Source organism: Meriones unguiculatus, chromosome 4, assembly GCF_030254825.1.
Source record: "Meriones unguiculatus strain TT.TT164.6M chromosome 4, Bangor_MerUng_6.1, whole genome shotgun sequence".
Lineage (NCBI taxonomy): Eukaryota > Metazoa > Chordata > Mammalia > Rodentia > Muridae > Meriones > Meriones unguiculatus.
The window spans coordinates 140,732,796-140,756,903 of NC_083352.1; the positions used below are offsets into that span (position 1 = coordinate 140,732,796).

The 24,108-nt window shown below is 38.9% G+C and overlaps 1 protein-coding gene across 1 annotated transcript in view; it reads right to left on the reverse strand.

Moving 5' to 3' along the window:
- The window catches only part of Slx4ip (SLX4 interacting protein), a 174,940-nt gene extending 156,429 nt beyond the window's left edge, over positions 1-18,511 (reverse strand). The window contains exons 1-2 of the mRNA XM_060383199.1: positions 17,819-18,511; positions 6,255-6,311 (exon numbers count right to left, since the gene is read on the reverse strand). Of these exons, the coding sequence (XP_060239182.1) occupies positions 6,255-6,281 (27 nt within the window). The 5' untranslated portion in view covers positions 6,282-6,311; positions 17,819-18,511. The remainder of the gene's footprint in view (positions 1-6,254; positions 6,312-17,818) is intronic.
- Positions 18,512-24,108: the final 5,597 nt, after the last annotated feature.

Sequence of the window (24,108 nt, forward strand, 5' to 3'; positions counted from 1 at the left end):
ATGATGACACTCTGAACATGAAACACAACCATTAGCATGGGATTTCCTTAGATACTTCTAATCTGTTTATGCCCCCATTTGGAAAACCACATCCTAGGTTAGGGTACACAAGAAGAAAATTTTCCTGACCTAACTTAGCTTCTTTGAAAATGTCTCTGTTCCATTATAATATGTGCTTAAAAGTTGGACTGTGCAGAAACTTGTAGTGAAAACACTTTCCTTGTGTTCTAACGCATGAGCAGTGAGGCGTTCGTGTTCTGGTTTCCTCACTGCTGCTGTTGAACAGGCTGTCCTGATTCTTCATTCCCTCTCTTCTGCGTTGTCTTGTCTCCATTCCCATCTCCCTCTGCCTCCTTCTCCTCCCCACACACATTCTGTGCTGTGAAATTGTAATACCACAGGCTTTTTAAGCACAATACTTTCTCATTGATTTTGTTGGATATTCATTCAACCCTTTGAACAGGAACTCTGTGTCCTCTGTGGTAAATTTTATTACACTGTTTTTTTCATGGTGTTCCTTTCTAATACTTGTCCTTTTTTTCTAGAACTTCAACTTTTCATATCAACACCAAATTCTAATTTTCTTGTTTTGTTTCATTTTTCTACAGTTAAAACAATCTTTTGTTTTAGTTTCTGGGCAATATTCCTTAATAGGCCTTGATATCATCAAAGAATTTGTGACCTAACATTTTTTACATGTACTCTTTCCTAGTCTCAAGAATTTATCTTGTTTATAACATCCTGATCTTGTTTCATTGTTACATTAGCTTCCTTTTGCTCTGAAAATAAAAATTAAAATCTACAACTTTCATCCTTCCCTAAAGGCTCTATGACCTTCTGAGATCATTCATTCGCTTTAGTCTGTATTTCTTACACTCTAAGTTTTCCTTAAATTTGTGCTAATGCTATTTTTCATTCATAATTAAAACAATGAAGTGGTATTGGAAGCATTGTACATACGGCTGGGCTTAGCTGACTGACAGGCTTTCAGACTCCCATAGGAACCTATGTGTGATTAATGAATCCCAAATGTAGGCTACACTAATATCTGAAAACTAGACTATAATTTAAGAAGTATAGAGATAAAAAGACATTTCAAATTAAATTCAATAGATGACAAAAACTACACATTTTTGTGTAACTATGAACACAATTTCAAACTATACAAAGAAAATTTAATAGAGAAATATATAAATATTAAATCTCAATGAGATATTTTAATATATATTTCAACTGAATGAACAAATAGACCAAAAATATTAGCAGATACACAGAAGACTGATATAACACAAGTGCCAAATCTGACTTGTTTTATACATACATTTTATATATGTTTATTATATATTATTATACCTGGCATTACATATGCTAGCTATTTGTGTGTGTGTGTGTGTGTGTGTGTATGTGTGTATTCCTAGATGATATCACACTTTCAAATGCTTAGAGAACAGTATTTTATTAAAACAGAAGAACTTCCCTAAACACCAGTTTAAACATAATCAATAGAAATTCCCATGCAGATACAACAGAAGTTGCAATAATCATTAGACTGAAAAATAAATATAATGAAATTTAGGAATTATTTGATCAAATCCCAACCTTAATACCATCCACTATGAAGGACACAATTTGATGCCCATACAACTTTAGGGACACATGACAGAAAAGAACAATTTGATGGCAAAGACTTAGGCTTCTGCCTTAAGAACATGGGAGAGGAAGAGGAAGCATACTCAAGTAAAGGGGAAAAAATCATAGATAAGAAACTGGTAGTTATCTAAAAAGAATACTGAAAGTACAAACCTGATAGCTCTATCAATAACCATGATTTCATGAGGGCCAAGTCTAGCTGTAAGGATATCTAGACCAGGATTTAATGGGGAAGATGGAGAGCTGGTGTCATAATGCTCTAGAAGTACTGACAAGAAGGGGGGCTTAGTACTAAAGCCACTTCTGCTGAGCCTGAAATTAGGAAAAATTCCAATGTGTAGAGATTCATGTATGCTTTCATCACATAATTCATTGTTTAGCATACCAGTACTCAATCTGTACCACCATCAGACAATACTTTTAAGCTCAGTTGGTCTACAACCAAATGTATAAGTTTTCTGGAACAGGAGCTGTTCAACAGAGCTTTTTACTTCATTCCTTTGAGAAACAGTGCTAACATTTATGAAAATGTAATTAAAACTGATCTTCTCTATACCTAAAAGTGAACAGTGAAAGCAATGGTACCATTCATCTAGAATCCTGGAAGTAAGGAAGGGAGCAAAAAAAGCAAGGAAGTAAAGTATCTGCCAAGTGCGAAAACAATGATCCCCTACCCTATTCTCTTGTGGGTTCTGAATATATACTAGGCACAGGTTAATAGAACCCTAAGCCATGAAATTAAACCTGGTCTACTATCAACAAACTGCCAATGGCCTCAGCAGGAATGAAGCTGAAACTGTTCGGCTGCTCTTCAGAGTATATCTTTTTACCCATGTATGTTGAAAGGACTACATATGCATAGATGTGTATAATGTTATGTACAATAGCAAAAACAACAAAGATAGTCTGTAATCTCAACAACTGGGAGGCTGAGGCAAAAACATCATGAATTTTAGGTCAGGTTAGGTAATACAGCAAGGCTTTATCTCAAAATACAAAAATTAAAAAGTGAATGTCATTTAAACAATGCAGCAATTTCAGTGATCAATTTATTTCACACATGGTAAGTAATATTGGAAATATAGAAAAACTTAAAAGTTATTATTAAATAAATTACTGTAGAATTATTAGGATGATAAAATAATAACTTAAAAGTTATTATTAAATAAATTACTGTAGAATTATTAGGATGATAAAATGAGAAAATAGAAATCTCTTAAAATAGAGCATGGCCAGGCATGGTGGCACAGGACTTTAATCCCAGCACTCAGGAAGAGGTAGGCAGATCTCTGTGAATTCAAGGCCAGTCTGGTCTACAAAGTGAGGCCAGGGCAGGCAAGGCTGCAAAGAGAAACCCTGTTTTGAAGAAAAAAAAAAAAAAATAGTGCAAGCATTCAAGAAAAAAAAGTAGTAAAATTTTAATTTTTTTAAAAAACAAAAATAACAAATTTATAAATGAAAAAATCATCACTAAAATTAAAATAGCTATTATTCTTTTCAGATTAACACTTTGACTTGACCCTTGACCTTTCTCACCTACAGTGTGCATTTTTCTGTTTCAGCTATGTATTAAATACGAATGAAAAGGTTTTGGCTAAGTGGAATAAGCCTGATGAAAAAGCACTCCGACATTAAAAGCTGATATTTAGGCTGGAAGGCTGGGAAGGGGCACTTTGAATGAAACATTGAGCTAAAAGGGATGAAAAGAAGAAAAGTTTGTGGCTATGCACCATACACCCCTTCTGGACCTATCCACTGCAGGAGGCATGTGATGACAGCACCAAGCACATGACTCTGGAATGGAGCAGAGCAAAGTTGTCCCTTGCCTGTGTCATCAGAGGCAGGAGGAACATGACCACAATACCATGGGTTGGGCCAGTCTCTATAGCTAGTCTGCAAGCCTGAAATTCATGGTGATCTAGAAGCTGAATTCTAAGCCTCGCAGACACAGCTGGGAAATGGGATAGTATGTAGTAAGGTCAGATGTGTCAGGGACATAGCATTCGTCTCTGACAAATATGAAATTAAAGATCTAGAGTTGGCACGACACAGATGACCAAAATTATGTGTCCTCCTGGGCCACAGAATGCTTCGGTTGAACTCTACACCAAAAAAGCCTACTCCATTTCAAAGCACATAGCTTGCTTTGCCATAGTCTAAGAAGGTTAATTTCATTCTTCCAACCTGTACACATTTCATTCTTCTACTTGACATTACCCAGAAAACTTCATATATAAATTGTAAAGAAGATAACAGAGTCATAAGAACATGTAATGCCACTTAGAAAAATGATGAGAAATTTCCAAAACTGAACGTATTATATGATATTCCAAGACAGAGAAATCCATGTCTAGAAATTTGACAATTAAACTCTGTAATATTGAAGACTGATATAAAATCTTAAGAGCCAGCACAAACAAAGGACAGATAACCAGGAAAAAGATTGGTCATATTAGGCCATCAAGAAAGGGACTGATCATAGTAGGCTGTCAGAAGACTTCTATGACAACCAGCCTCCAAAGAGCCAACCCAACATCTCCTCATGCAGGGAGCTTACCAGATAACAAATTAAGGTCCCTTCTCTGGCCTGGTCCTTGTTTTGACCAACAGAATGTAACAGGTGGGGTAGCTGAGACTTAAGTCTAGGCATTAAGGCCTGAGGATGACTAAATTACACTGCTCTGTACTTATAATTCTTTTTTTTTTTTCTTATAATTCTTCTTTAGGGCCTCCATACTTAGTCATAACACTAGAAGAAGCTAAAGCCAACAACAGTGAGGATGAAGAAAGGCAAGGCGATGACTGGTAGCCATATGAGGGTGCCACACTTGATGTTTCACCTAAATTGAGTCCTAAATAAACACAGTCACAGTTAACATCAAAGGAGACACCACCTACACAAAATCAGGGAAGAGTTATGAGGTTATTTTTTAAGTTATTATTTTAAGCCAGGAATCAATCTCTCTGTCTCTGTTTATCTCTCTCTCTGGGGTCTCACTATGTAGACCAGGCTGGCTTTAAATTAACAGGTATACACCTACGTCTGCCTCCTGAGTGCCGAAATTAATGGTGTATGTTACCATATAATTTTATTTACTTTTGCTTTTGAGACAGAATCTTGCTACATATTAAAATAATGTTCAAGTTAGAATTCTAAAAGCAACTTAATATCTTTCTAGACCCTAGAAGTCTAGAAGAAAATCAAAATACATTTTTATAGATGAATAATGAATGTTCCCCACTCAAACAACCTTATGAAATACTCAAGATTATATGCATACCAGAAGTAATTGTAAACAATGAAATTTATAAATGCATTATTAAATTAAATAAGCCTGATTAAGCTAAGATAAAATAACAATATTATTATATTGTTTCATAATCAATTAAATAATGGAATTTATGCTTTGATTTTGTTGTTATTGCTTAATTGTAACATGTACTTGTATATATTTAGGCAACAATACAACCTGCATGTATTGGTTCTCTCCCACCACCACGTAGATCTCAGGAGTACAACGGAGGATCAAACCAAGATAAATCAGACTTTGCACCAAGTGCTTTTGCTTTCTGAGCCATCTTACTGCCCTGCTTTGGTGCTTTTAATTGCTGTGGAAGACAACCCTGTTGCACAGAAGTGACCAACACAACTGCCAGCATATATTAAAGTATCTCCAATAACTAACACAAAGTATTTACAGATCTTCCACTTATCGTCCCCACAGAGAACCTTTATCACTCCATACCTAAGAAGGTCTCAATTCTACTATTAATCAATAGAGAAGGAATATTTATAAGAGAAAAATGAAAGAAGCCAGCTGTTCTAGTTTCCTTTCTGTTTCTGTGAACACACACTGGATAAAGGCAACTGGAGGTGGGGGGTGGCTGCAACTGGAGGTGGGGGGTGGCTGTTTTAGCTTACAACTCCAAATCACTGGCCATCTTTGAGGAAAGTCAGGGCCTGAGCCCAAGACAGGAGCTTGAAGCAACAACTGTGGAGGAACATTCCTTGCTGGCTTGCCCATTAGCTTGCCCACAGGGTCACTCATATGCCCATGCTTATGTCACGTTCTTAGCCAGGACCACCCATCCACAGCAAGCTGGGCCCTTCCTGCATCGACAAATGCACAAGACAACACTCCTCCCCTAGATATGGCCACACACCAGTCTAATCCAAGCAACTCCTCCTAAGCTCTTTCTCAGACCATTCTACTCTGTGTTAAGCTGACAATGAAAGCTAACGAGACAGCAGCCAAGCAGGGGTACTCTCCCAGATACAATAGCATCGCCCTCTCCTTTGACTTTCACCTGTTTTGTCATCCTCAGAAGTCATGCTATGGACATGCAATGTGAATGATTAATATTAGCTCTGGGAACAAAGTCATGACCAAGAAATATCCTACATAAAAGATTTTAAGCAAAGAATTCCTTATAAATTGTAAAACTATTAGTTTTCTCCTCCAACTCTTCTTAAAATTTTGATGTTATCTACTTAAAATTTCCACAATTCTAAATTTGAAACGTAGAGATCAATTTAAGAATGTCAAAACTCATATATGAGAATGTGACTGACCTTTTAAAGGCAGCTACTGAGCATTACTTACTTTAATGGCAAATTTCTTAGATTCCATGGTTTACTGATTTCCACAGGAGCTACGAACCTGCAAAGGAGGAAAAAGAAAGCTGTGGTTAGATATATCAAACTATCACTTTGGAGGGATGTTTTATGGAAGAGTTGTCTTTATAAAATATCAGTAAGAAGTGTAAGAAAAACTTTCAATTCTAATTGTCCTTAATTAAAATCTTACACTAATATGATAACCTAAAAAATGAGCAGAAGCAAATGTGCAAGCTCAGATAGCTTCCCTACAAGACTCTACCAGATGTTTACAAACCAAGTTGAATTTACCCGGAAATGCAAAGGTGGCTTAAGATCTAAAAAGTAATCAAGAAAATATACCATATAATCATAGAATTTGACTCCCAGAATACACAGAAAGAGGAGAAAACCACTCTTGGAAGCTGTCCTCTGGCCCATGCCAGGAAAGGGACTGGAGGGCCAGGAACTGAAGGCAGGACAGCCTGGAGACCCAGGATAGAACAAAGCATGACTGATTTAAAAAAAGTCAAAAAAAATGTTTCCTAATGATATTCTACTATACTCATAGATTGGTACCCAGCCAACTCAAAAAGTCGTCATCCAGCAAACTTATGGGAGCAGATACAGAGACCCACAGTCAAGCACTAGACAGAGCCAGGGGAACTCCACAGAAGAGGGGAAGAAAGGACTGTAGGAGTCACAGAGGTCTAGGATACCAGGAGAATCAACTAAGCAAAGAGTGGAGTGATAAACTTGGACCCTGCATGGTCTGACCTAGGTACTCTGCATATGTTATTTATGGTTGTGTAGCTTGGTGTTCTTGTGGGACTCACTGATGGTGTTCCTGTGGTACTCCCAATAGTGGGAGTAGAGAAAGTCTGACTCTTTTGCCTCTGCATGGAACACTTTTCCTCTTACTGACTTGCTTCATCCCCCTTGATATGAAGGTCTTTGCCTAGCTGGCTTTGTTTGTTGGTTTTGTTTTGTTTTATTCTTCAAAACAGGGTTTTGTACCAGGCTGGCCATGAACTCAAAAAGATCTGCCTCCTGGCTACTAGGATTAAAGGCGTGGGCCAGCACTCCCTGTTTCTTTGTAGACAAGGATGGTCTAGTGATTTGTTATGCCATGTGACTTGATATCTCCAGGAAGCCTGATTCCCACCCTCCACCCCCGCCCCTTTTTTCTTTTTTGGAAGGGAAGCTGAGGAGGAACGGAAACGGGTAGAGAGGTGGTGGAGAGGGGAAACTGCAGAGAGGGTATAGTGTATGAGAGAAAATTTTTAAAAAAAGAGAGAGAAGAAAACAAAGTTATCCTCTGACTTTCAAACAAATGCTCTGGTCTGCACATGATACTCTCTCTCATACACACACATACATACACAAACACATACGATAAACAATAATAATTAATAAAACACTTTTTTAAATTTTATGTTTTTTCATAAATTACAGTTTACTCACTTTGTATTCCAGCTGTAGCCTCCTCCCTCATTCCCTCCCAATCCCACCATCCCTCCCTCATCTCCTTCCATGCCCCTCCCCAAGTCCACTCATAGGGGAAGTCCTCCTCCCCTTCCATCTGACCCTAACCTATCAGGTCTCATCAGAACTGACTACACTGTCTTCCTCCGTGGCCTGCTAAGGTTTTTCCTCCTTCAGGGGGAGGTGATCAAAGAGCCAGACACTGAGTTCATGTCAAAGACAGTCCCTGTTCCCATTACTAGGGCACCCATTTGGAGACTGAGCTGTCATGGGTTACATCTGTGCAGGGGTTCTAGGTTATCTCCATGCATGGTCCTTGGTTGAAGTATCAAGTCTCAGAAAAGACTCTTGTGCCCAGATTTTTTGGTTCAGTTGCTCTCGCTGTGGAGCTCCTGTCCCCTCCAGGTCTTTCTATCTCCCTCTTCTTTAATAAGATTCCCTGCACTCTGCCCAAAGTTTGGCTATGAGTCTCAGCATCTGCTTTGATACCTTGCTGGGTAGAGTCTTAAAACACTTTTAAAGAGAACAACTCATAGCTAAAATTATATAAGTATATATTTCCTCCCACTAAGATGAGCAAAAAGTAATGTCTTCTCTTGCCACTTTTACTCAGAACTGTACTAAAGAACACATAGACCAGAAAAACAAATAAAAGGCATCCAAAACAGGAAGAAATCAAATTACTTTATTCACAAGTAACATGCTCATGAATATAGAAATTTCTCCCTCTTTTTCTCTTTTTTTTCTCTCTCATCTGCCTCCCTCTCTCCTTTCCACTTTCTTAACACACACATACACAAAAAAATCTGCTATAATTAGTAAACAGCTTTAGGAAGTTTGGTGGAATAATTGGATCATTATTTTAAATTTTCATCATCATTAATTTAGGCAATGGTAGTTTCTGGCTTTTTCCTGTTGATCTTTGTGTGTGGAGTGCTTGCACTCCATGGGCATGCACATGTGGACATACAATGTGGAGGCCACAAGTCTTGAAAGGAGTCTCCATCAACACCGCTCTAGCTTAACTTTTGAACTCTCACTAACTCAACTAGCTTAGTCCAAAGAGCTTAAGGCATCGGCCTATGTCTGCTGCCCCAGCATGGAGACTACAGATGCTGTCATCACCACACCAAGTTCTCATGTGGTACCTAATATCCAAATACTTTACCAACAGAGCCATCTCCTTAAAGCTAGCCAGCACAAACTCACAGAATGAGAAAAATATATATGTGTGTCATACATCTGATGAGGAATTCCCATCCAAAATACGGAAAAAAGCCTTACAACCTAAAATAAATAAATAAATAATAAATAAAAAGGACAAATAGCATAGTTTAAAAATGGACAAAGGACTTAAACATTTCTTCAAAGACGGTTTTAAAATAGTCAATAAACACATGAACTGATGTTTACCATCATTAGCTATCAAGGAAATACAAATTAAAACTATACTAAAATACCACTCACTTTATATCCTCAGAGATGGCTAAAATCAAAACAAAAGAATACAAGGTTCTCATAAAATGTAAGCTGGAATTCCAGTGGGAAAGCAAAATGCTTTACACAGTGTTTTGTCAGGTCTGCAAAACATTAGATTTGCCCAATGACCCATACATACATACATATATATTTATATATATATATATGACAAATAAAAACGTAATTTCTAACCAAAAATACAGAGGAGCTTCACAGTAGCATCATTCAAAATAAACAAAATGTAGAGATAAACCAACTGATAAACCATCTATCAACTGATGAATAAGCAAAATGTGGTAGCTTCCATACACTAAAATATTATTTGGCATTACAATAAAAAATAATCCTTTTTATTGAATCAAAGGATCTCTAGTCTGGAAAATTGCAAGCATGTAGGTAATTCTACTGAAGACACAGAAAAATTAGAAGATATCAACAAATTAAGACTCTCTAAATTCACACACCACTATAAAGTCCCCTGAGAAGTAATACAGACACGGTCTCTATCTTTCCAAATGGAATTGACATTAGGATCTGATATGTCAAGAATATGACAAGATACATAAAGAATTTTCATAAAACTAGTTTTTTTCTCTTTTCAGTTGGTCCAATTTATCAGTAAAATTTTGAATAAAAAACAGTAAAAGTGGTATGTTTTAAAGAAACAATTTGAGGCAAAGAGCAAGCCTTCATCAGACACCAAATCCCCTGGCACTTTGAGCTTGAATTTTGCAGCCTCTAGAACTATGAGCAGTAAGTTTCCAATGCTCATAACTTACCCAGTTTAGCCTGGGTATGGCATGAGCATATCTGTAATTCAGCACTTGGAAATTGGAGGTAAGAGGACTGTTAGGTTGAAGTCATCCTTGCATATCTATTAAGTCTGAGACTGACTGGCCTGTCTCAAAATAAATATATATTACCCAACATAAATCACTTTGTTGTAACTGGTCTTTGCTACTTTGTGGATTCTTCTTTTTCCCATGCTTTATCTCCTTGGTTTCACTCCCTATCACTAGATAAGAAAGAAAGAAGAATAGAAGAAAAAAAGATCCCTAAAGGTAATTTCTTTGCTTTTGTTTGTTCTTTGAGCACAACTAGTAACAAACTGCAACCAATCTCCCTGAACAACCAACAACCCCACCTATGAGGGCTCTAGCATTTACATACCCTCTGAAAAGTTCCCAGAATTTCAAAGTCACACAATTGCTATCTGCAGTTGGCAATACCATACCTCTGCTAGAACACAAGGCAAATTATAATAGTCAGCTGCTGGGGTCATTTTGAAGCAGCCCATTTCCCCACACCTGGGATTTAAATGGAAACATATTTTTGTGTTTTTTAAAGAACCCAAAATTCCAGAATTCTCACTACATTTCCCCCTTCCATTTTAAGCCATTAATTGTGTTGTTTACAGAGACATATTCAATGAAATAAGGACTTTTTGGGTCAGTGGCTAATGTTTTCAGAAGACTTCTCATGCTCAATTCTAATCTTTATCAGTTTTGATGGTATCCATAGCTTTTCATTTCCTGTGGATATATAAGCAAATCCATGTCCCCAGTGCATAACTTTCACTGCCTTCCATTCTGATATTAACACATTCTTACAGTAGAAAGGCTGTTTTAATTCCACAGTTTTTTCTGTAACTTAGGGTCTCTCTGTTACTATTGTTCCTTTCTCATTAACATTTAGAAAATTTAAGTTCACAAGAGCAGAAACTACCTGCAAATGGGAAAACCATGCCTATACTAGAGCACGAGGAAAATCACAGTCAACTGCTGTAGACAGTCCAAAGCAGCCCCATATCCCCGCACCTGGCATTAAAATGAAAACAAATTTTTATATTTCTGTGTTAAAAAAAAAACCTAATTCTAGACTTCTCATTACATTTTGTGATAGCAGCCACACATACTAACACATGGCAATGCCAATTCAGATCTTAAAAGAATATTATCCTGAGAGTACCCCACAATCATAGCCTCTTAAGAGTACTACTTGTTGTCACCTCTCAATTCTCAGTATCTGATACCATCAGCAGAGGGGTGTGGCCAGGAAGCCTGTACTCAAAACTGCTTGGCACAGCATCACAGGCCCTTGACTAGCACCCCTTGCCCACCCTCTACCTCAGATCCAGCGTCCTTGACATCACCAAAAAAGCCCTTAGCAAATGTCCTTGATTACAGAGATTTAGGTACTTTTACCTCCTGCCATGAATACTGAACAGAATGCTATCTCCTGAAGTATCCTATTGATAATCCAACATTCACCAAAATTCCATGTGTTCCTTGGAGCCATTTGTAACTGTTCACATTGAACTGTTTCTCTCCTGACCACAGCCACACATCTACCCTTATACTCAGCTCACTAGACACTGTGTTACTGTGGTCGTCAGTATTTCTTCTGCCTCACTGTAAGTTTCCTAGGACAAAGTCTTTTCAGCATCTCTTTAATAACTGAGCTAACACACAGATAAACATCAGAAGTTTGATTAATCATCTTTACGGTCCTAGCAGTCAGTTGCTATAGGCTATAAATATATTTTATATTAATACCCATTTATCCAATGAAGCTTTATTGTCCCCAATCCCAAATTCAAGATTAAATCTTTTTTAAAGGAAGTCAAAATACTTCTGAAGAGATTTTTGTAAACAGGCAGTTTAATAAATATTGAATTAAATGCTTAATGTCCCATACAGTCAAGGTTGAGAGAGCTGTGTTTCATACAAAAAACCTAATGTTTTATGCTAGGAATAATGTAACTCAGGGTTTGCCTCATATGATCAAGCCTCTGGATTCAATCTTTAGCTCTAAAACCTTGAACCACCATAAAATAAGTAAATAAATAAATATAAATTTAAAAATTAAATGGACAACAGATTAGACACATGGTTGAAATTTAGTCCATTTTACTGTAGCCTTTCATTGTTTTTTTATTTTCATTTTGTTTTTGTTGCTAAAATGCTGATGTTCTAACATTCATTTGACTAGAAATATTAACCTCAAAACTAACCTAAAAATATTAAGTTTTAAATTTGGAAACATCTTTTCTGCAAGAGCAGCAAGCCACATGCCTAGGGTCTCAAGCCCTAATGTAAAAAAACCTTTGCCACAGAACTATCTATTAAATCCTAATGGGCGTCTTTATTTTGTAGACTAGTTTTATGAAATCTAGGACAATCTCCAAAAAGATGAATTTTTCCAAGTACACAGAAACCATACACTTTACTTTATGGAGGAGTTGCAGCACATCATAAATCTTACAAATATGACCATCCGTTATTCTGCATTCCTGAGCCTACTTTCTCCAAACTGAAAACAAGCACTCCTTCACAAAAAGGATACTTGGATAACGCATGGCCCCCATCAAAACTCATGTGCTTCCATGTGTGCAAAGAAAGGGAGGCAAATGGCCTAAGCTTCTTAGGAAAAGTAATTTGGGGAAGGAATAGAAGCAGATTAGACAACATCACAAGATTTTCCTGTCATTTAAATACAAAGCAGAGATAAACTCAAATAAACAAAGTCAGTGACCTTCTAGATTATTCTGTGGGAAAATCTAGAGCAATGTGAAATCCCCATTTGTCTTCCTTTTTTTTTTTTTTTTTTTTTTTTTTTTGTAATTCTAGCCTGTGTGACAAGTTTTTGAAAGCAGCTACCCTGGTTTAAGAGGCCAAATATTAACTCTAGGCTTCTAACCTCTCCATCTCAAGTTTTATCTAAGAAATTATTATGCTTCTATCATCTTAAAAAGCTTTCTAGCTATGGGAATTGAACAGAAAACAATAAGGGCCCTAGGATTTCTGATGTTACAACTATATTAAAACATGAGAAATCATCACTGTTGCCCTGAATAGACTACTGTTAAACTGATATGCAGGAACAAACTTTAGTAAAAGGCCAATATGTGACAGAGAAGCAAAAGTCTTACTGGTGACAAGTAAAGGTTAAAAGGCAGCCTCAGCATAAAAAAGAATTGACTGTTCCTATGACTCAGGGGCCAACCTTGAATACATAGTATGCTTATAACACCTTTTTTTTTCCTTTCTTATGAAATGTGGACCAGATGTTGAAATACTATAAACAGAGTCAATTCCAAGTATTGATTCTATTTTTCTGTCAGTCAGCTGTCACGACAATCATATGACTCAGGATCTAGACCTCCCCTACCTGCTGAGTCTTCAGCCCAACATACCCTGCATGGAATGATTAACTGATATTCTACATCTATTTATCATTTGATACTATCAGAAGCACACATAGATGCCTTAATGCAATCCAATCATGTCTTCAGACCCAGCAAAGCACATCCTCCTAATTTCTGCCTTTTTACATAGCCCGAGCCTATTCAACTCTGTGTCTCTAGTTTTTTCCATGAAATAGTATAATCATTGTGCTCTGAAATCATAAATGTCATTACTTGGCTCCATGCCTGAATCTCAGTGGATGATTAGTCTTAAACATACCCATGAACATATAAGCAGACATCATGTGATTTAGTTTATAACCTAATGCTGACAATTCTGATAATTACAATTTCCTGGTCACCTTCATTGAAAAAAAAATATCAAATAAAATGCATTCTGAAAATCATTAACACACTCTTCCTAAAAATTTAATCTTCTTGGTGCAAAAACTGTATCTCTGGAAAAATAACATTGGTTCACTGGTTGCTGAGGGTTGAAGGACAGACGGGCATAAGGGATACCTGGAGAAAATGGGTGGAGCTGTTGGGTGGGAGATAGAGGTTGATGACAGACATGGTCCATATCACGATTTCAGGGTGGTTACATTAACCCCACACACACAAGAAAGGTCTGTGTGGGTGTGTCATGCCAACTTAAAATATTTCAATTATGAAACATTAATGTCTTCTACAGAATAAATCAAAACAGGGACATAAATTAACTTTTATATCCAAGGATTTTAACATCTTCATTTTGTATTACCTTCAAAGTAACATAAATCAAATCAGTGCTATCAAAAGCAACTGATGGACGATTTTTCTGTTAACAGAAACACTAAACCTTAAAATATAAGTGGTATTCTCCAACTCCTGACAGCTGGGAACTCTGGGATATCTCTGGCTTTGGCTTTGCAAATCTCTACTTTGCTATCTCATGGGTCTCTAAATGTACTAGATTATTATCCAAAATCCCTAAAGTAATATAGTCGAACTAAAATTGAAAGACTTAAGGCAGATTAAATGATTAGACATATACATATCAAGAGATAACAATGTTGGGCCTGGAAAAATGGCTTAGCAGTAAGAGTTCTTGTTGTTCTTGCATTGGCTATACGTCATCAGGTCCCATGTCAATACCTATCTCAGAGCTCACAACCATCTGTAACTCCAGCTCCAGGAGATCCAACATCCTGTCCTGAGCAGTACAGGCACCTGCATTCGCATACATAAAACCACATACAGATACATATTATATACATAATTTAAAAATTAACAGAAATAAATAATCCAGGTGGTCCATCCTGTAATCCCAGCTACTCCAGAGACTGAGAGAGAGAAATTTAGTTCAAAGTTAGCCTGGAAAACTTAGACTCTGTTTCAAAACTAAAATGGAGGTGGGGGGCGGCTAGAGTTATAGCTCAGAAATGGAGCATTTGCCTATGAGGCAAAAGGTTCAATCCTGAGAACTGAAAATGTTTAAGCACAGATCTAGCTGCAGGTTGGACCCAGTACCGCATGCTAAGCAAGAAACACTGAGCTATCTCCAGCCCCACATTTTGCATTTTTACAATGTCATACTTTATTCATAAAAATTAAGGCACAAACCATGCAAGAGAATCCCAACACAAAATGTTTTAGCACTAAATGATTTTTAATAACTTTTTTTTTCGATTCAAATAAGCTGGAGAAGAACGAAGTGAAAATGAGTCATGTGAAAATGAGCACACTGAAAGCAAAGACCCCATGTTTTACCAGTGTATATATGTAAAGCACACCCACTGTCCATTTTAAATACATGTTATTATTTGTAACACAATTTTATCTCAGTAAGGCTATGTATAAAAGAAGGTCTTCCGATTGAAAAATAATATTTAAAAGTCATATTCCTAGCCTGGGATAATGTATTTATACCACCTTCTTTTTCAAACAGATGCACATAGTGGAAAGCAAAAGAATTTCAGTCATGGCAATGTATAAACAAAACCTTAATAATCCAAAGATTTAATTATAATATAATAAAAACAGTTAAAGCTAATATTTCTATACCTATTACTATGTGCCAGGTACTTTTTAAAGGATTATTATTTTTCAATTACGTGTATAAGTGTGTGCCTGTGTGTGGGTTCGTGCATGTGAGTGTGGACACCCACAGAGATCAGACACTTTGAATCCCCCAAGAAGCTGGTGTTACAAGTAATTGTGAACTGCCTGACATAGGTGCTGGGAACTGAACTCAGGTTCTCCAGAAGAACAACACACAACTCTTAACTATTGAGCCCTCTCTCCAGCCCATGTCATATTTTTACAGAGCATGTTTCTTGTATTAACTTACCTAACTCTCAGGAGTCCTGCCTTACAAGTTAGAAAATTAAAGCACAGTGTTTTGTAATACCTGTTAGATCACAGCACTGGAGCTGAGAAGGCAGTGGAGTATAAAGCCACGGAGGACAGTTTCAGAGCTGATTTTCTTATTTTTTTTATTTTTTTAATTAATTATCTATTACAATTTATTCACTTTGTATCTGGCTGTGGCCTCCTCCTTCGTTTCCTCCCGATCCCTTCCTCCCTCCCTTTTCTTCTCCTAGTCCACTGATAGGGGAGGTCCTCCTCCCCCTCTATCTGACCCTAGCCTATCAGGTCTCATCAGGACTGGCTGCATGGTTTTCCTCTGTGGCCTGGCAAGGCTGCACCAAGCCTCCCTACCTCCAGGGGTGGTGATCAGAGAGCCTGCCTCTCAGTTCATGCCAGAGACAGCCCCTGCTCTCCTTACTAGGGAACCCACTTGGAGACTGAGTCTATGGGCTACATCTGAGCAGTGGTTTTATGTCTTCTCCATGCACGGTCCTTGGTTAGGGAAGATGCTCAATCCTCATTCAGAAGGACAAATGTGATAGACATTGGAAGCAGGAAAAGACAAGGAACAGGACAGGAACCTACCACAGAGGGCCTCTGAAAGACTCTACTAACTGAGGTATCAAGCAGAGGCTGAGCCTCATAGCCAAACTTTGGACAGAGTGCATGGAATTTTATGAAAGAAGGCGGAGTTAGAGAGACCTGGAGGGACAGGAGCTCCACAAGGAGAGCAACAGAGCAGGGGAAAAAACAAAAACAAAAAAACACTGGGCCCTAAGGGCCCTGCAGAGCTGATTTTCTTCTCCATGCACATTTTGTCAGCATCCTCAAAAGTAGCATGTAAAAACTGTAATCAGTATTTCAGTGTAGTAATGTTTTCCTTCATACTCATAAAAAATACATATCCACAATGGAAACATTCGTGAGTCAGTAAGACAAGTCGCTTTCATTCTTCTTTCACACTTAATATACTAAGGAAAAGATTTATATGGAAAAACAACCAAACACTGTGAAGCTGGTTCACAACACTCCCAAACTAAAATTCCTCACTGTCCCCACAGTATTTTAAGTAAACCAACAAGGAGGGGGAAAAGCAATCTTATTCCTAATAGCCTGAAAAACATGAACATCTTAAATACCTTAGTATCATCTTAATTCCACCCAGTCTCGATTTCTATCTGGTTTAGAAGCTCCCCAGGTGACTGTCATGGGCATACAAGATTCACAACTCCTGATTTTCATTTCTCATAAACAAAGATACAGAAGAAAGCCCTGTGCTACAAAAACCTAAGGTAGGCCAGAGCCCAAAGTTTCCAAGTCTATTACGGTGTGCCCACATCCAATGTCTTCTCGTTCAAAGTAACATGCTCCCAGGAGACACGGACCTGGCAGGTAGATAACCACACCGAGCAACAAGGCCATACTAACTCGAGTATTCGTCAGTTAACTTGCAATTAGTTACATAAGGTACCCAAGAAATAGAAGTGAGAACAAGAGGTTGCTGGCCCAGCAGTATAAGAACCATACAGCATAATGTTGCTGATTCCAGCTTCGTACATGTCAAAGCGAAAATGAGAAAGGGTTGAGTTTTTGTTTTTAAGTTTACTTTGGTATTTTATAGCCTAAAGGTAATTAAGTATTCCACGAATGCCATAAATGAATGCATTCATTCATTCATTATGAATGAGTGAATGAATGAATGGGAAGAATATACAAACCCAAACTACATCATATCTTAAAGTCTTCTGGGGTCTACATTTACACCTGTAGATGCAAAATTCCATACAATTGATACAATTTGTTGTTCCATCCATTTGGCTCTTTTATTCTATAGAAATTCCCTCAACATCATTTTCGCTTTTAAATCTCACTTTCCTGCATCCTGATGTTTAACAGGTTTTCAGCTCTCGGCGTGATTTCAAACTAACGGAAAGAGAAGGAAAACCTATGAGAAAGACTGTGGAAATTCCCAAAATGCAAAGCAAAACCACGTAGTGGTACATAAGATGGGGAAACAGGTCAGTCCAACAGAGGGTACAGCCAGGTTGCCAGAAGTATCGTGCTCTTACCTATAATGGCGGCGGGAGGTGGGTTCGGGCTTTATATGCTTTGTTACTATCCAGGGTCACTGGTGGACTAATAACTGGATGTGAAAATTCAAGACTAGAATTGGGCGGCAGAACAAGATTTTGAAGTTTTGGCTTACTTCCCCTTTCCCAGTATCACCTCGCGCAACCACCGCCCAAACACAAGATGGCGAGACCGGCTTCGCAAATATTGGAAGCCAGTGCCAGGACCTAAGATGGCGGCAAAACGCTATGGGTTAGAAGGAAGGATCTGCCCAAACGAAAAATGGCTTCTGATCTCAAAGTTAGAAACCCAAATGAAAATGGCGGCAGAAGCGGGCTTTTTAGCCGCTTCAAATTCCATAAATATGATTGGCAGATAATGAATCACTGTTATTAAATGCTATGTAGTGACGGGAGAAAAAAAATTTAAAAACCGTAGTGTTTCCGTGGTGTCATGAAACTACTAGGGCTGGTGTAGAAAGTATTCTTAATGAGAAAATTAAAAGATGGGTTGAAAAATAAAGGTGGCTTCCACAGTGCCAGAGACAAGCTAATGAAAAGTATGCTTAAACATAACTTCGTAGTAGTTCGGGCGGCCCAAGAGTCAAAGTGTCTCCGAAGCGAAAAGAGAACGGCAAGGCAGGGACCTTAACCGGTGGGCGCCGCGCCGGAGGGGCGGGGTTGGGCCTCCTCCTAACCCTGGCCGTCGGAGCGTCCGGGAGGGCGACAGGCTCCGACCGCGCGCCGACCTCCCGCGGGCCGGCCGGGCGCAGCCTCTCCCCGGGTTCCGGCACCGGAGGGCTGGGGGACGGAGACCTGACGGGCTGGGCGCTCGTTGTTGGCGGACGGCCGCCCGCGGCGCTCTGTGATTTGTCAGAGCACCGGGACCGGCCCGTTCAGGCCCCGTGTGTTTTCCGAGAGTTCTGTGGTCTTCTGGACCACGCGCTGGGTCTTCAGACGTGCTCAGGTTCGGTCGTGGGCACCCACGGAACCCTCTCGGCCGGCCCTTCCTCAGCGGGAGCCTCCTGCAGGCCCCGGCGGGGGAGCGGGCCGGGAGCGGCTGCGCGTGCGCCCTCTGCCGCGCCGCCCAGGGGGGCGGACGCGCTGAGAGGTTCCGGCGGCGGCCGTGGCGACCTGCGGTGGCCGTGACGACCTGCGGCTGCTGGCGGGCAGGTGAGAGCCCCCGAGCCGCCAGTGGGAAGCCAGCTTGCGGGCCCCCCTGCGCCGCCGCCCGGGAAGGTCGCGAGTGGCCTCCGCCAAGGGTATTTGGGGGCGGGGAGAGGGAGTCACCCGGGCCCCGCTTCCACCCCCTCAGGGTGTGACTGTGGTAGGGCGAGTGTGCTGACCAGGCCTGGCCGGTACCAGGAATCGGGCTTCTCAAGCCCACCTGTGCAGGGAGCTGAATGGAGAAGCTGTCCTTGGAAAGAGTCGGGGTCACCTGCGCTGGCGCCTACCTCCTGCAACCTGGAACTCCTACCTCCTTCACGGGGATGGTACCGGTACACCGGGGGCTGTGGGACCGTAGGGGCTTCCTTGAAACACAAAGAGCTGCTGGCAACATGCTCGTTTCAACTCTGAGAAAGCAGAAACTTTATCCGAGCTTTTGACTATATTGTAGAGATCCAAGCATATCCGACAGGAGGGAATCTCTGAGGTCACGTTCATAGGCCTGGATACTTTCGATGTATCAGAGGGGGAAGGGGGGGTTGTTTTTTTAAAAATCGTCTGCTTTCCCGTTGTCACATAATATGTGTGTGACACTATTTTATACATGGGTGATCTAGACTGGCAGGCTTCTTCCCCAGTGGAGCTTGTAGTCTGGCGATAAGTCCTAGGAAAAATAATCAAGGGGAGAGGAAAGTTTCAGATTGAATGTTCAGAACAAGGTTTTGTGGATAAGGGACACCTGAGAGAAGAGCTGAAGCACAGGAATTGTGGTTGAAATGCCAGACCCATAATGCTAGGAGAACCAGAAACTGTATCTTTAGAACTGCTGGCATCTTGAGAAAGCAGGTGGTTTGACACCCTGGGGAAAAATACGCCAAACTCCTTATGACAAGCACAAAGGCAGTTGTCTTTCAGGAGTCAGTCTTTTTTACCCTTTGATCAGGTGGTCAGCCAGTTTCTGAGCTTGTGCTCTCCTCATCTCTGGCACTTTTCCCTCATTATCTGGACATCTCCAGGCACTGCGTGGGGACCAGTTAGCGTCTACAGATATCAACCCTGTCTTCCTCCAGGTACCACCTGGCTTGGAAAGTTAACTCCAAACAAAAAACTACTAACAGTTTGTATGTGAGGTGGTCTGAGGTGGTTAGTTACTTTTTACTGGTTTGTGTGTGATAAGCTACCAATAACATGTATGGAGATTCTGCAATATAGAATACCAAAATGTCTTATGCTATGAAATAGAAAGTTGCCCTTATTTGTCTTCTATCATAATGAGCCACCCTGTGAGGAACTAAGAAAGCAAGGTTCTCTAGTATCTGTTCTGCAGTGAGGATAAAGCAGAGGAACAAGACGAGTGGCTGCCACATTCCCTGTGTTAAATGACTGTTAACTAAACATTATGAATATTGACTAAAACCATACTGCAGTTAATTGAGAGGAAGTGGAGAACTATGGTTTTAAAAGAATGAGTGGAGACTTGGACCAGTCATTTTGCTTTTGCTCCTATACAGTGTTCAATCAGTCATGAGTTATTAAGTTCATCCCCTTCAATATTTGGTCTTGGCATAGAGAACAAGCACCATTCCTTATTCACTTTGGTAGTTTTCTTGTCTATAATGTCAGTATATGTGGAGAGTAAATGGCCATTTGAATATAAAAAAATTCACTCATATCTCAAGTGAAAATTGATATAAACACCAGAGACATTTAGAGCAATACAGTATTCTAATTCTTTAAGCTGTAAAAAGATTAGCCATATAACCACAGTGCTCAAGCAGGAGTTTCTGGAGGTGCCTACTTCTTTATATTAGAAGTTGCATATGTATATAGCAGTAATAGCTGCAATGTACTGAGCATTTACCAAAGTCTTCCTATAGTGTTATAATCTTTGTAATTTGATATTAACTTTATATAAACTATAATGTGATAGATCACACACATACAACAGGAGCCACCAAAACCACAAACCTGGTTTTTAAGAATCTGGATGTGTTTACTTTTATTTTTCTGTCTAGCTTATATGAATTGGAGGCCAGCCTGGGTTACATATGACCCTGTCTCAAAACAAACCAACAACCAAAAAAAAAAAAAAAAAAAAAAAAAAACGGCAAGGGAAAAACATTGTCTGTTTATAGGTGATCAAATAACACTGCTAATAGTTATCTATCACTAAGTCTGGGCTGTTTCAGGTATGTTAACTATACAGCAATTTTTTGATATGGAAGCCATTATTACTCTTTTGCCAGTGATAGGAGAGTAATTGACTTGGCTAAGGCAGTACAGTTACAAATATTTGGGGGAGATTTGAATCCCAGGCAGTAGGATTCCACTGCTCATTCTTTTAAGTCACTGCTTTATGATGCATTTTTGTTTTTAATGATTTATTTTTTATTTATTTTGCCTGCGGGTGTGCCTGCAGATAAGAAGTGGCACTGGATTTTACCATAGATGATTGTGAGCCACCCTGTGGTTGCTGGAAATTGAACTCAGGACCTTGAGAAGAATAGCTACTGCTCTTAACCTGTGAGCCATCTCTCCAGCCCCATTACAATGCATTCTTATTAACCTGATTTACTCTATTCTTTGAAAACTAGTTGGTAGAAACTAAAGCTTAATGGCCTTTATAGACTGTAATAAGAGGTTAAACTTTGACCCTGTAGTCAAAAATGTCACCAGAATTTTCCAAACAAACAGAAGCATGACTCCCTTTTTCTTTATCTAAGTTAAGACTGTAGAAGCTTTTTAGAGTCACTGAAACAGTAGCTTTCAAATTTCAGCTTTAGAATTGTATTGAATGTTTTCAGATACTATCATGGAGTTTTGGCTTCCGTGATCAGAAGAGCATGAGAATTTTCATTTCTACTAAGTTCCAGGTGGCTACTGATGATGAGGCCACAAAACAAAGTCATTTTGGGTCATAAGTGTCTGGACTGTGTCTTGGGGAGGTCATATCAAATGACAGGATGTGATGACAATCTTGAAGAACAAGAACAAGGAAAAATGTATTATATTCAGATTTCTGAGTAGAATAGCTTAGTGTAAGATAGTTTTAATCTTACTTTATTTTTAATGATGTGTATGTGTGTGTCCTTGTTGGGATGTATTCACTGAGTTGCAGGTGCCCTCAGAGGCTTGAACATGTCAGGTCCACCTGATGTGGGTGCTGGGAACCAAATTCAAGTCCTGCAAGAACTCCAAACTACTGTGCTATCATCCTTCCAGCCTTCCTTTTTTCAGTTTTGTTTTTGATTTTGTTTTTTTCCCCAAAATAAAATCCAAGTATAATAGCAGTCTGGAAGGAAAGAAGATTTGTTGTGGTGGTGGTGATGGTGGTGTTGACTCAGATTGCTTTGTAGTGGAGAAAAATGTGACAAGCATTCAGAGGAAAATGACCTTTAAGAGTGGTAGGTTGAAGCCAGAAGAAAGTGGGCTGGTGGTATTAGAACTGACAGCCTGGTGGCAAATGAGCCTGGGCCATAGGTAGCAGAAGTACTGCTTCCTTATTTTAGACAGTAGGGAAGGTTAAGATGAGAGCTAGGATGATACATTTTTACAGTATGGACAAGAAATTGGGGGTATTAATAGTGCATATCTATGAAATTCTCTAGCCAATAGATTATTTGCAGAAACAAAGGTAGAATAAAATGAAAATCTCAAAAATGATGAAGGGTAGAAATTGATTGGCCCTTTGAAGATTTAGAGCAGACTAGGGCAAATAAAAGTCTGCTGTCACACTAAGGGCCAAGCAACTAGACATTTAATCTAGAACCATCTGCATGATCTCCATTCACTCTCCCTCATGAATATTAGGTGACATTAAGGATAATTATAATTCAGATATAATAATATTAGATGATAGCCAAGAAAATCAGTGAAAGGGACTGGGAGACACCTGAGACATATAAAACCACTATATCCTTTCCAATGAGTCACAGACTGCCAGTAATCAACTGTATTTTGGACTTTATAGTTAGTGACACACTCATACAAGTCTGTAAGGATTTCCGTATTGTTTACTTTTAATTATAAATACGCTGAACTGAAAATAATGTGAAGAATAGCAAAGAATATAAAATACTCATATGTATTGATTTGACCTTTACTGACAACAGATACATTCCCTGACTTTATGTTGATAAGCTGTCCTTGCATGGTGGAGTTGGAACAGGATTGTACAACGCAGAAACTGTAGAACTCAGTGTGAGCCATTGGATTACTGGGAGTTGAGATTTAGTTTTAGTTTGTGTGTGTGTGTATGTGTTTACAAGACTAGAAACGTCTGACAAAATCGGTGCTGAATTAGGAGAGATGTCTAGAAAATGTAGGGAAAAGGCACATTCTTCTCTTTGCTGTGCTGGACAGGTTGGGCATGAACACACTGTGGATTCGTTCTCTTTAAGTGTACATACAGACAAGGCACTATATGTTACATAATGATTAAGTCAGATTAAAGATAACTATCTCTTCAAAGGTTGTTTCTTTATGATGAAAACTTCCAGAATCCTTTCTTCTAGCCTTTTTTCAGTTGGGCCTGGTGTCTACACTAAAGAGCAAATGTGAACTGTTCCTTAAATTGAAAATAACAGGAACAATTTTTACAAGGACTACATTTTTAAAATAACTATTCAAGTCAATGATTGGAATTCAGTAATAAAGATTCACAAATATCCAACAGCAACAATATCACTAAAGACATGAAGTTATAGTGAATATTAGACATCCTAAATACAAGATCCGGGTCAATTAATTCTAACACCCTAGCATGATTGTGTTGCATTTTATGGGAGTGTTTTGCATTTCACATATTTTAAGCAAAATGAAATTTCACTGCCCAGAATACCAGCAGATGGCGCCCAGGAAACCTCATAGGCAAAATAAGACTCTCCTGTTTAAAAAAAAAAAAAAGAAAACCAACAACAAACAAATCTGTATTCATATCCTTAGTAGAAAATAATCAAATGATTATCTTAATTGACACTATTGAAGGAAAAAGTAATCTGATATCTTGAACCCAAGTGTTTGGAATCTTCTCGGACATATAATTGCCTTTTCTCTTTTCACATTACTGTCATTTCTGCCACCAAGAAATTTTCTTTTATTTTGGGGTATAACAATTCACAGAA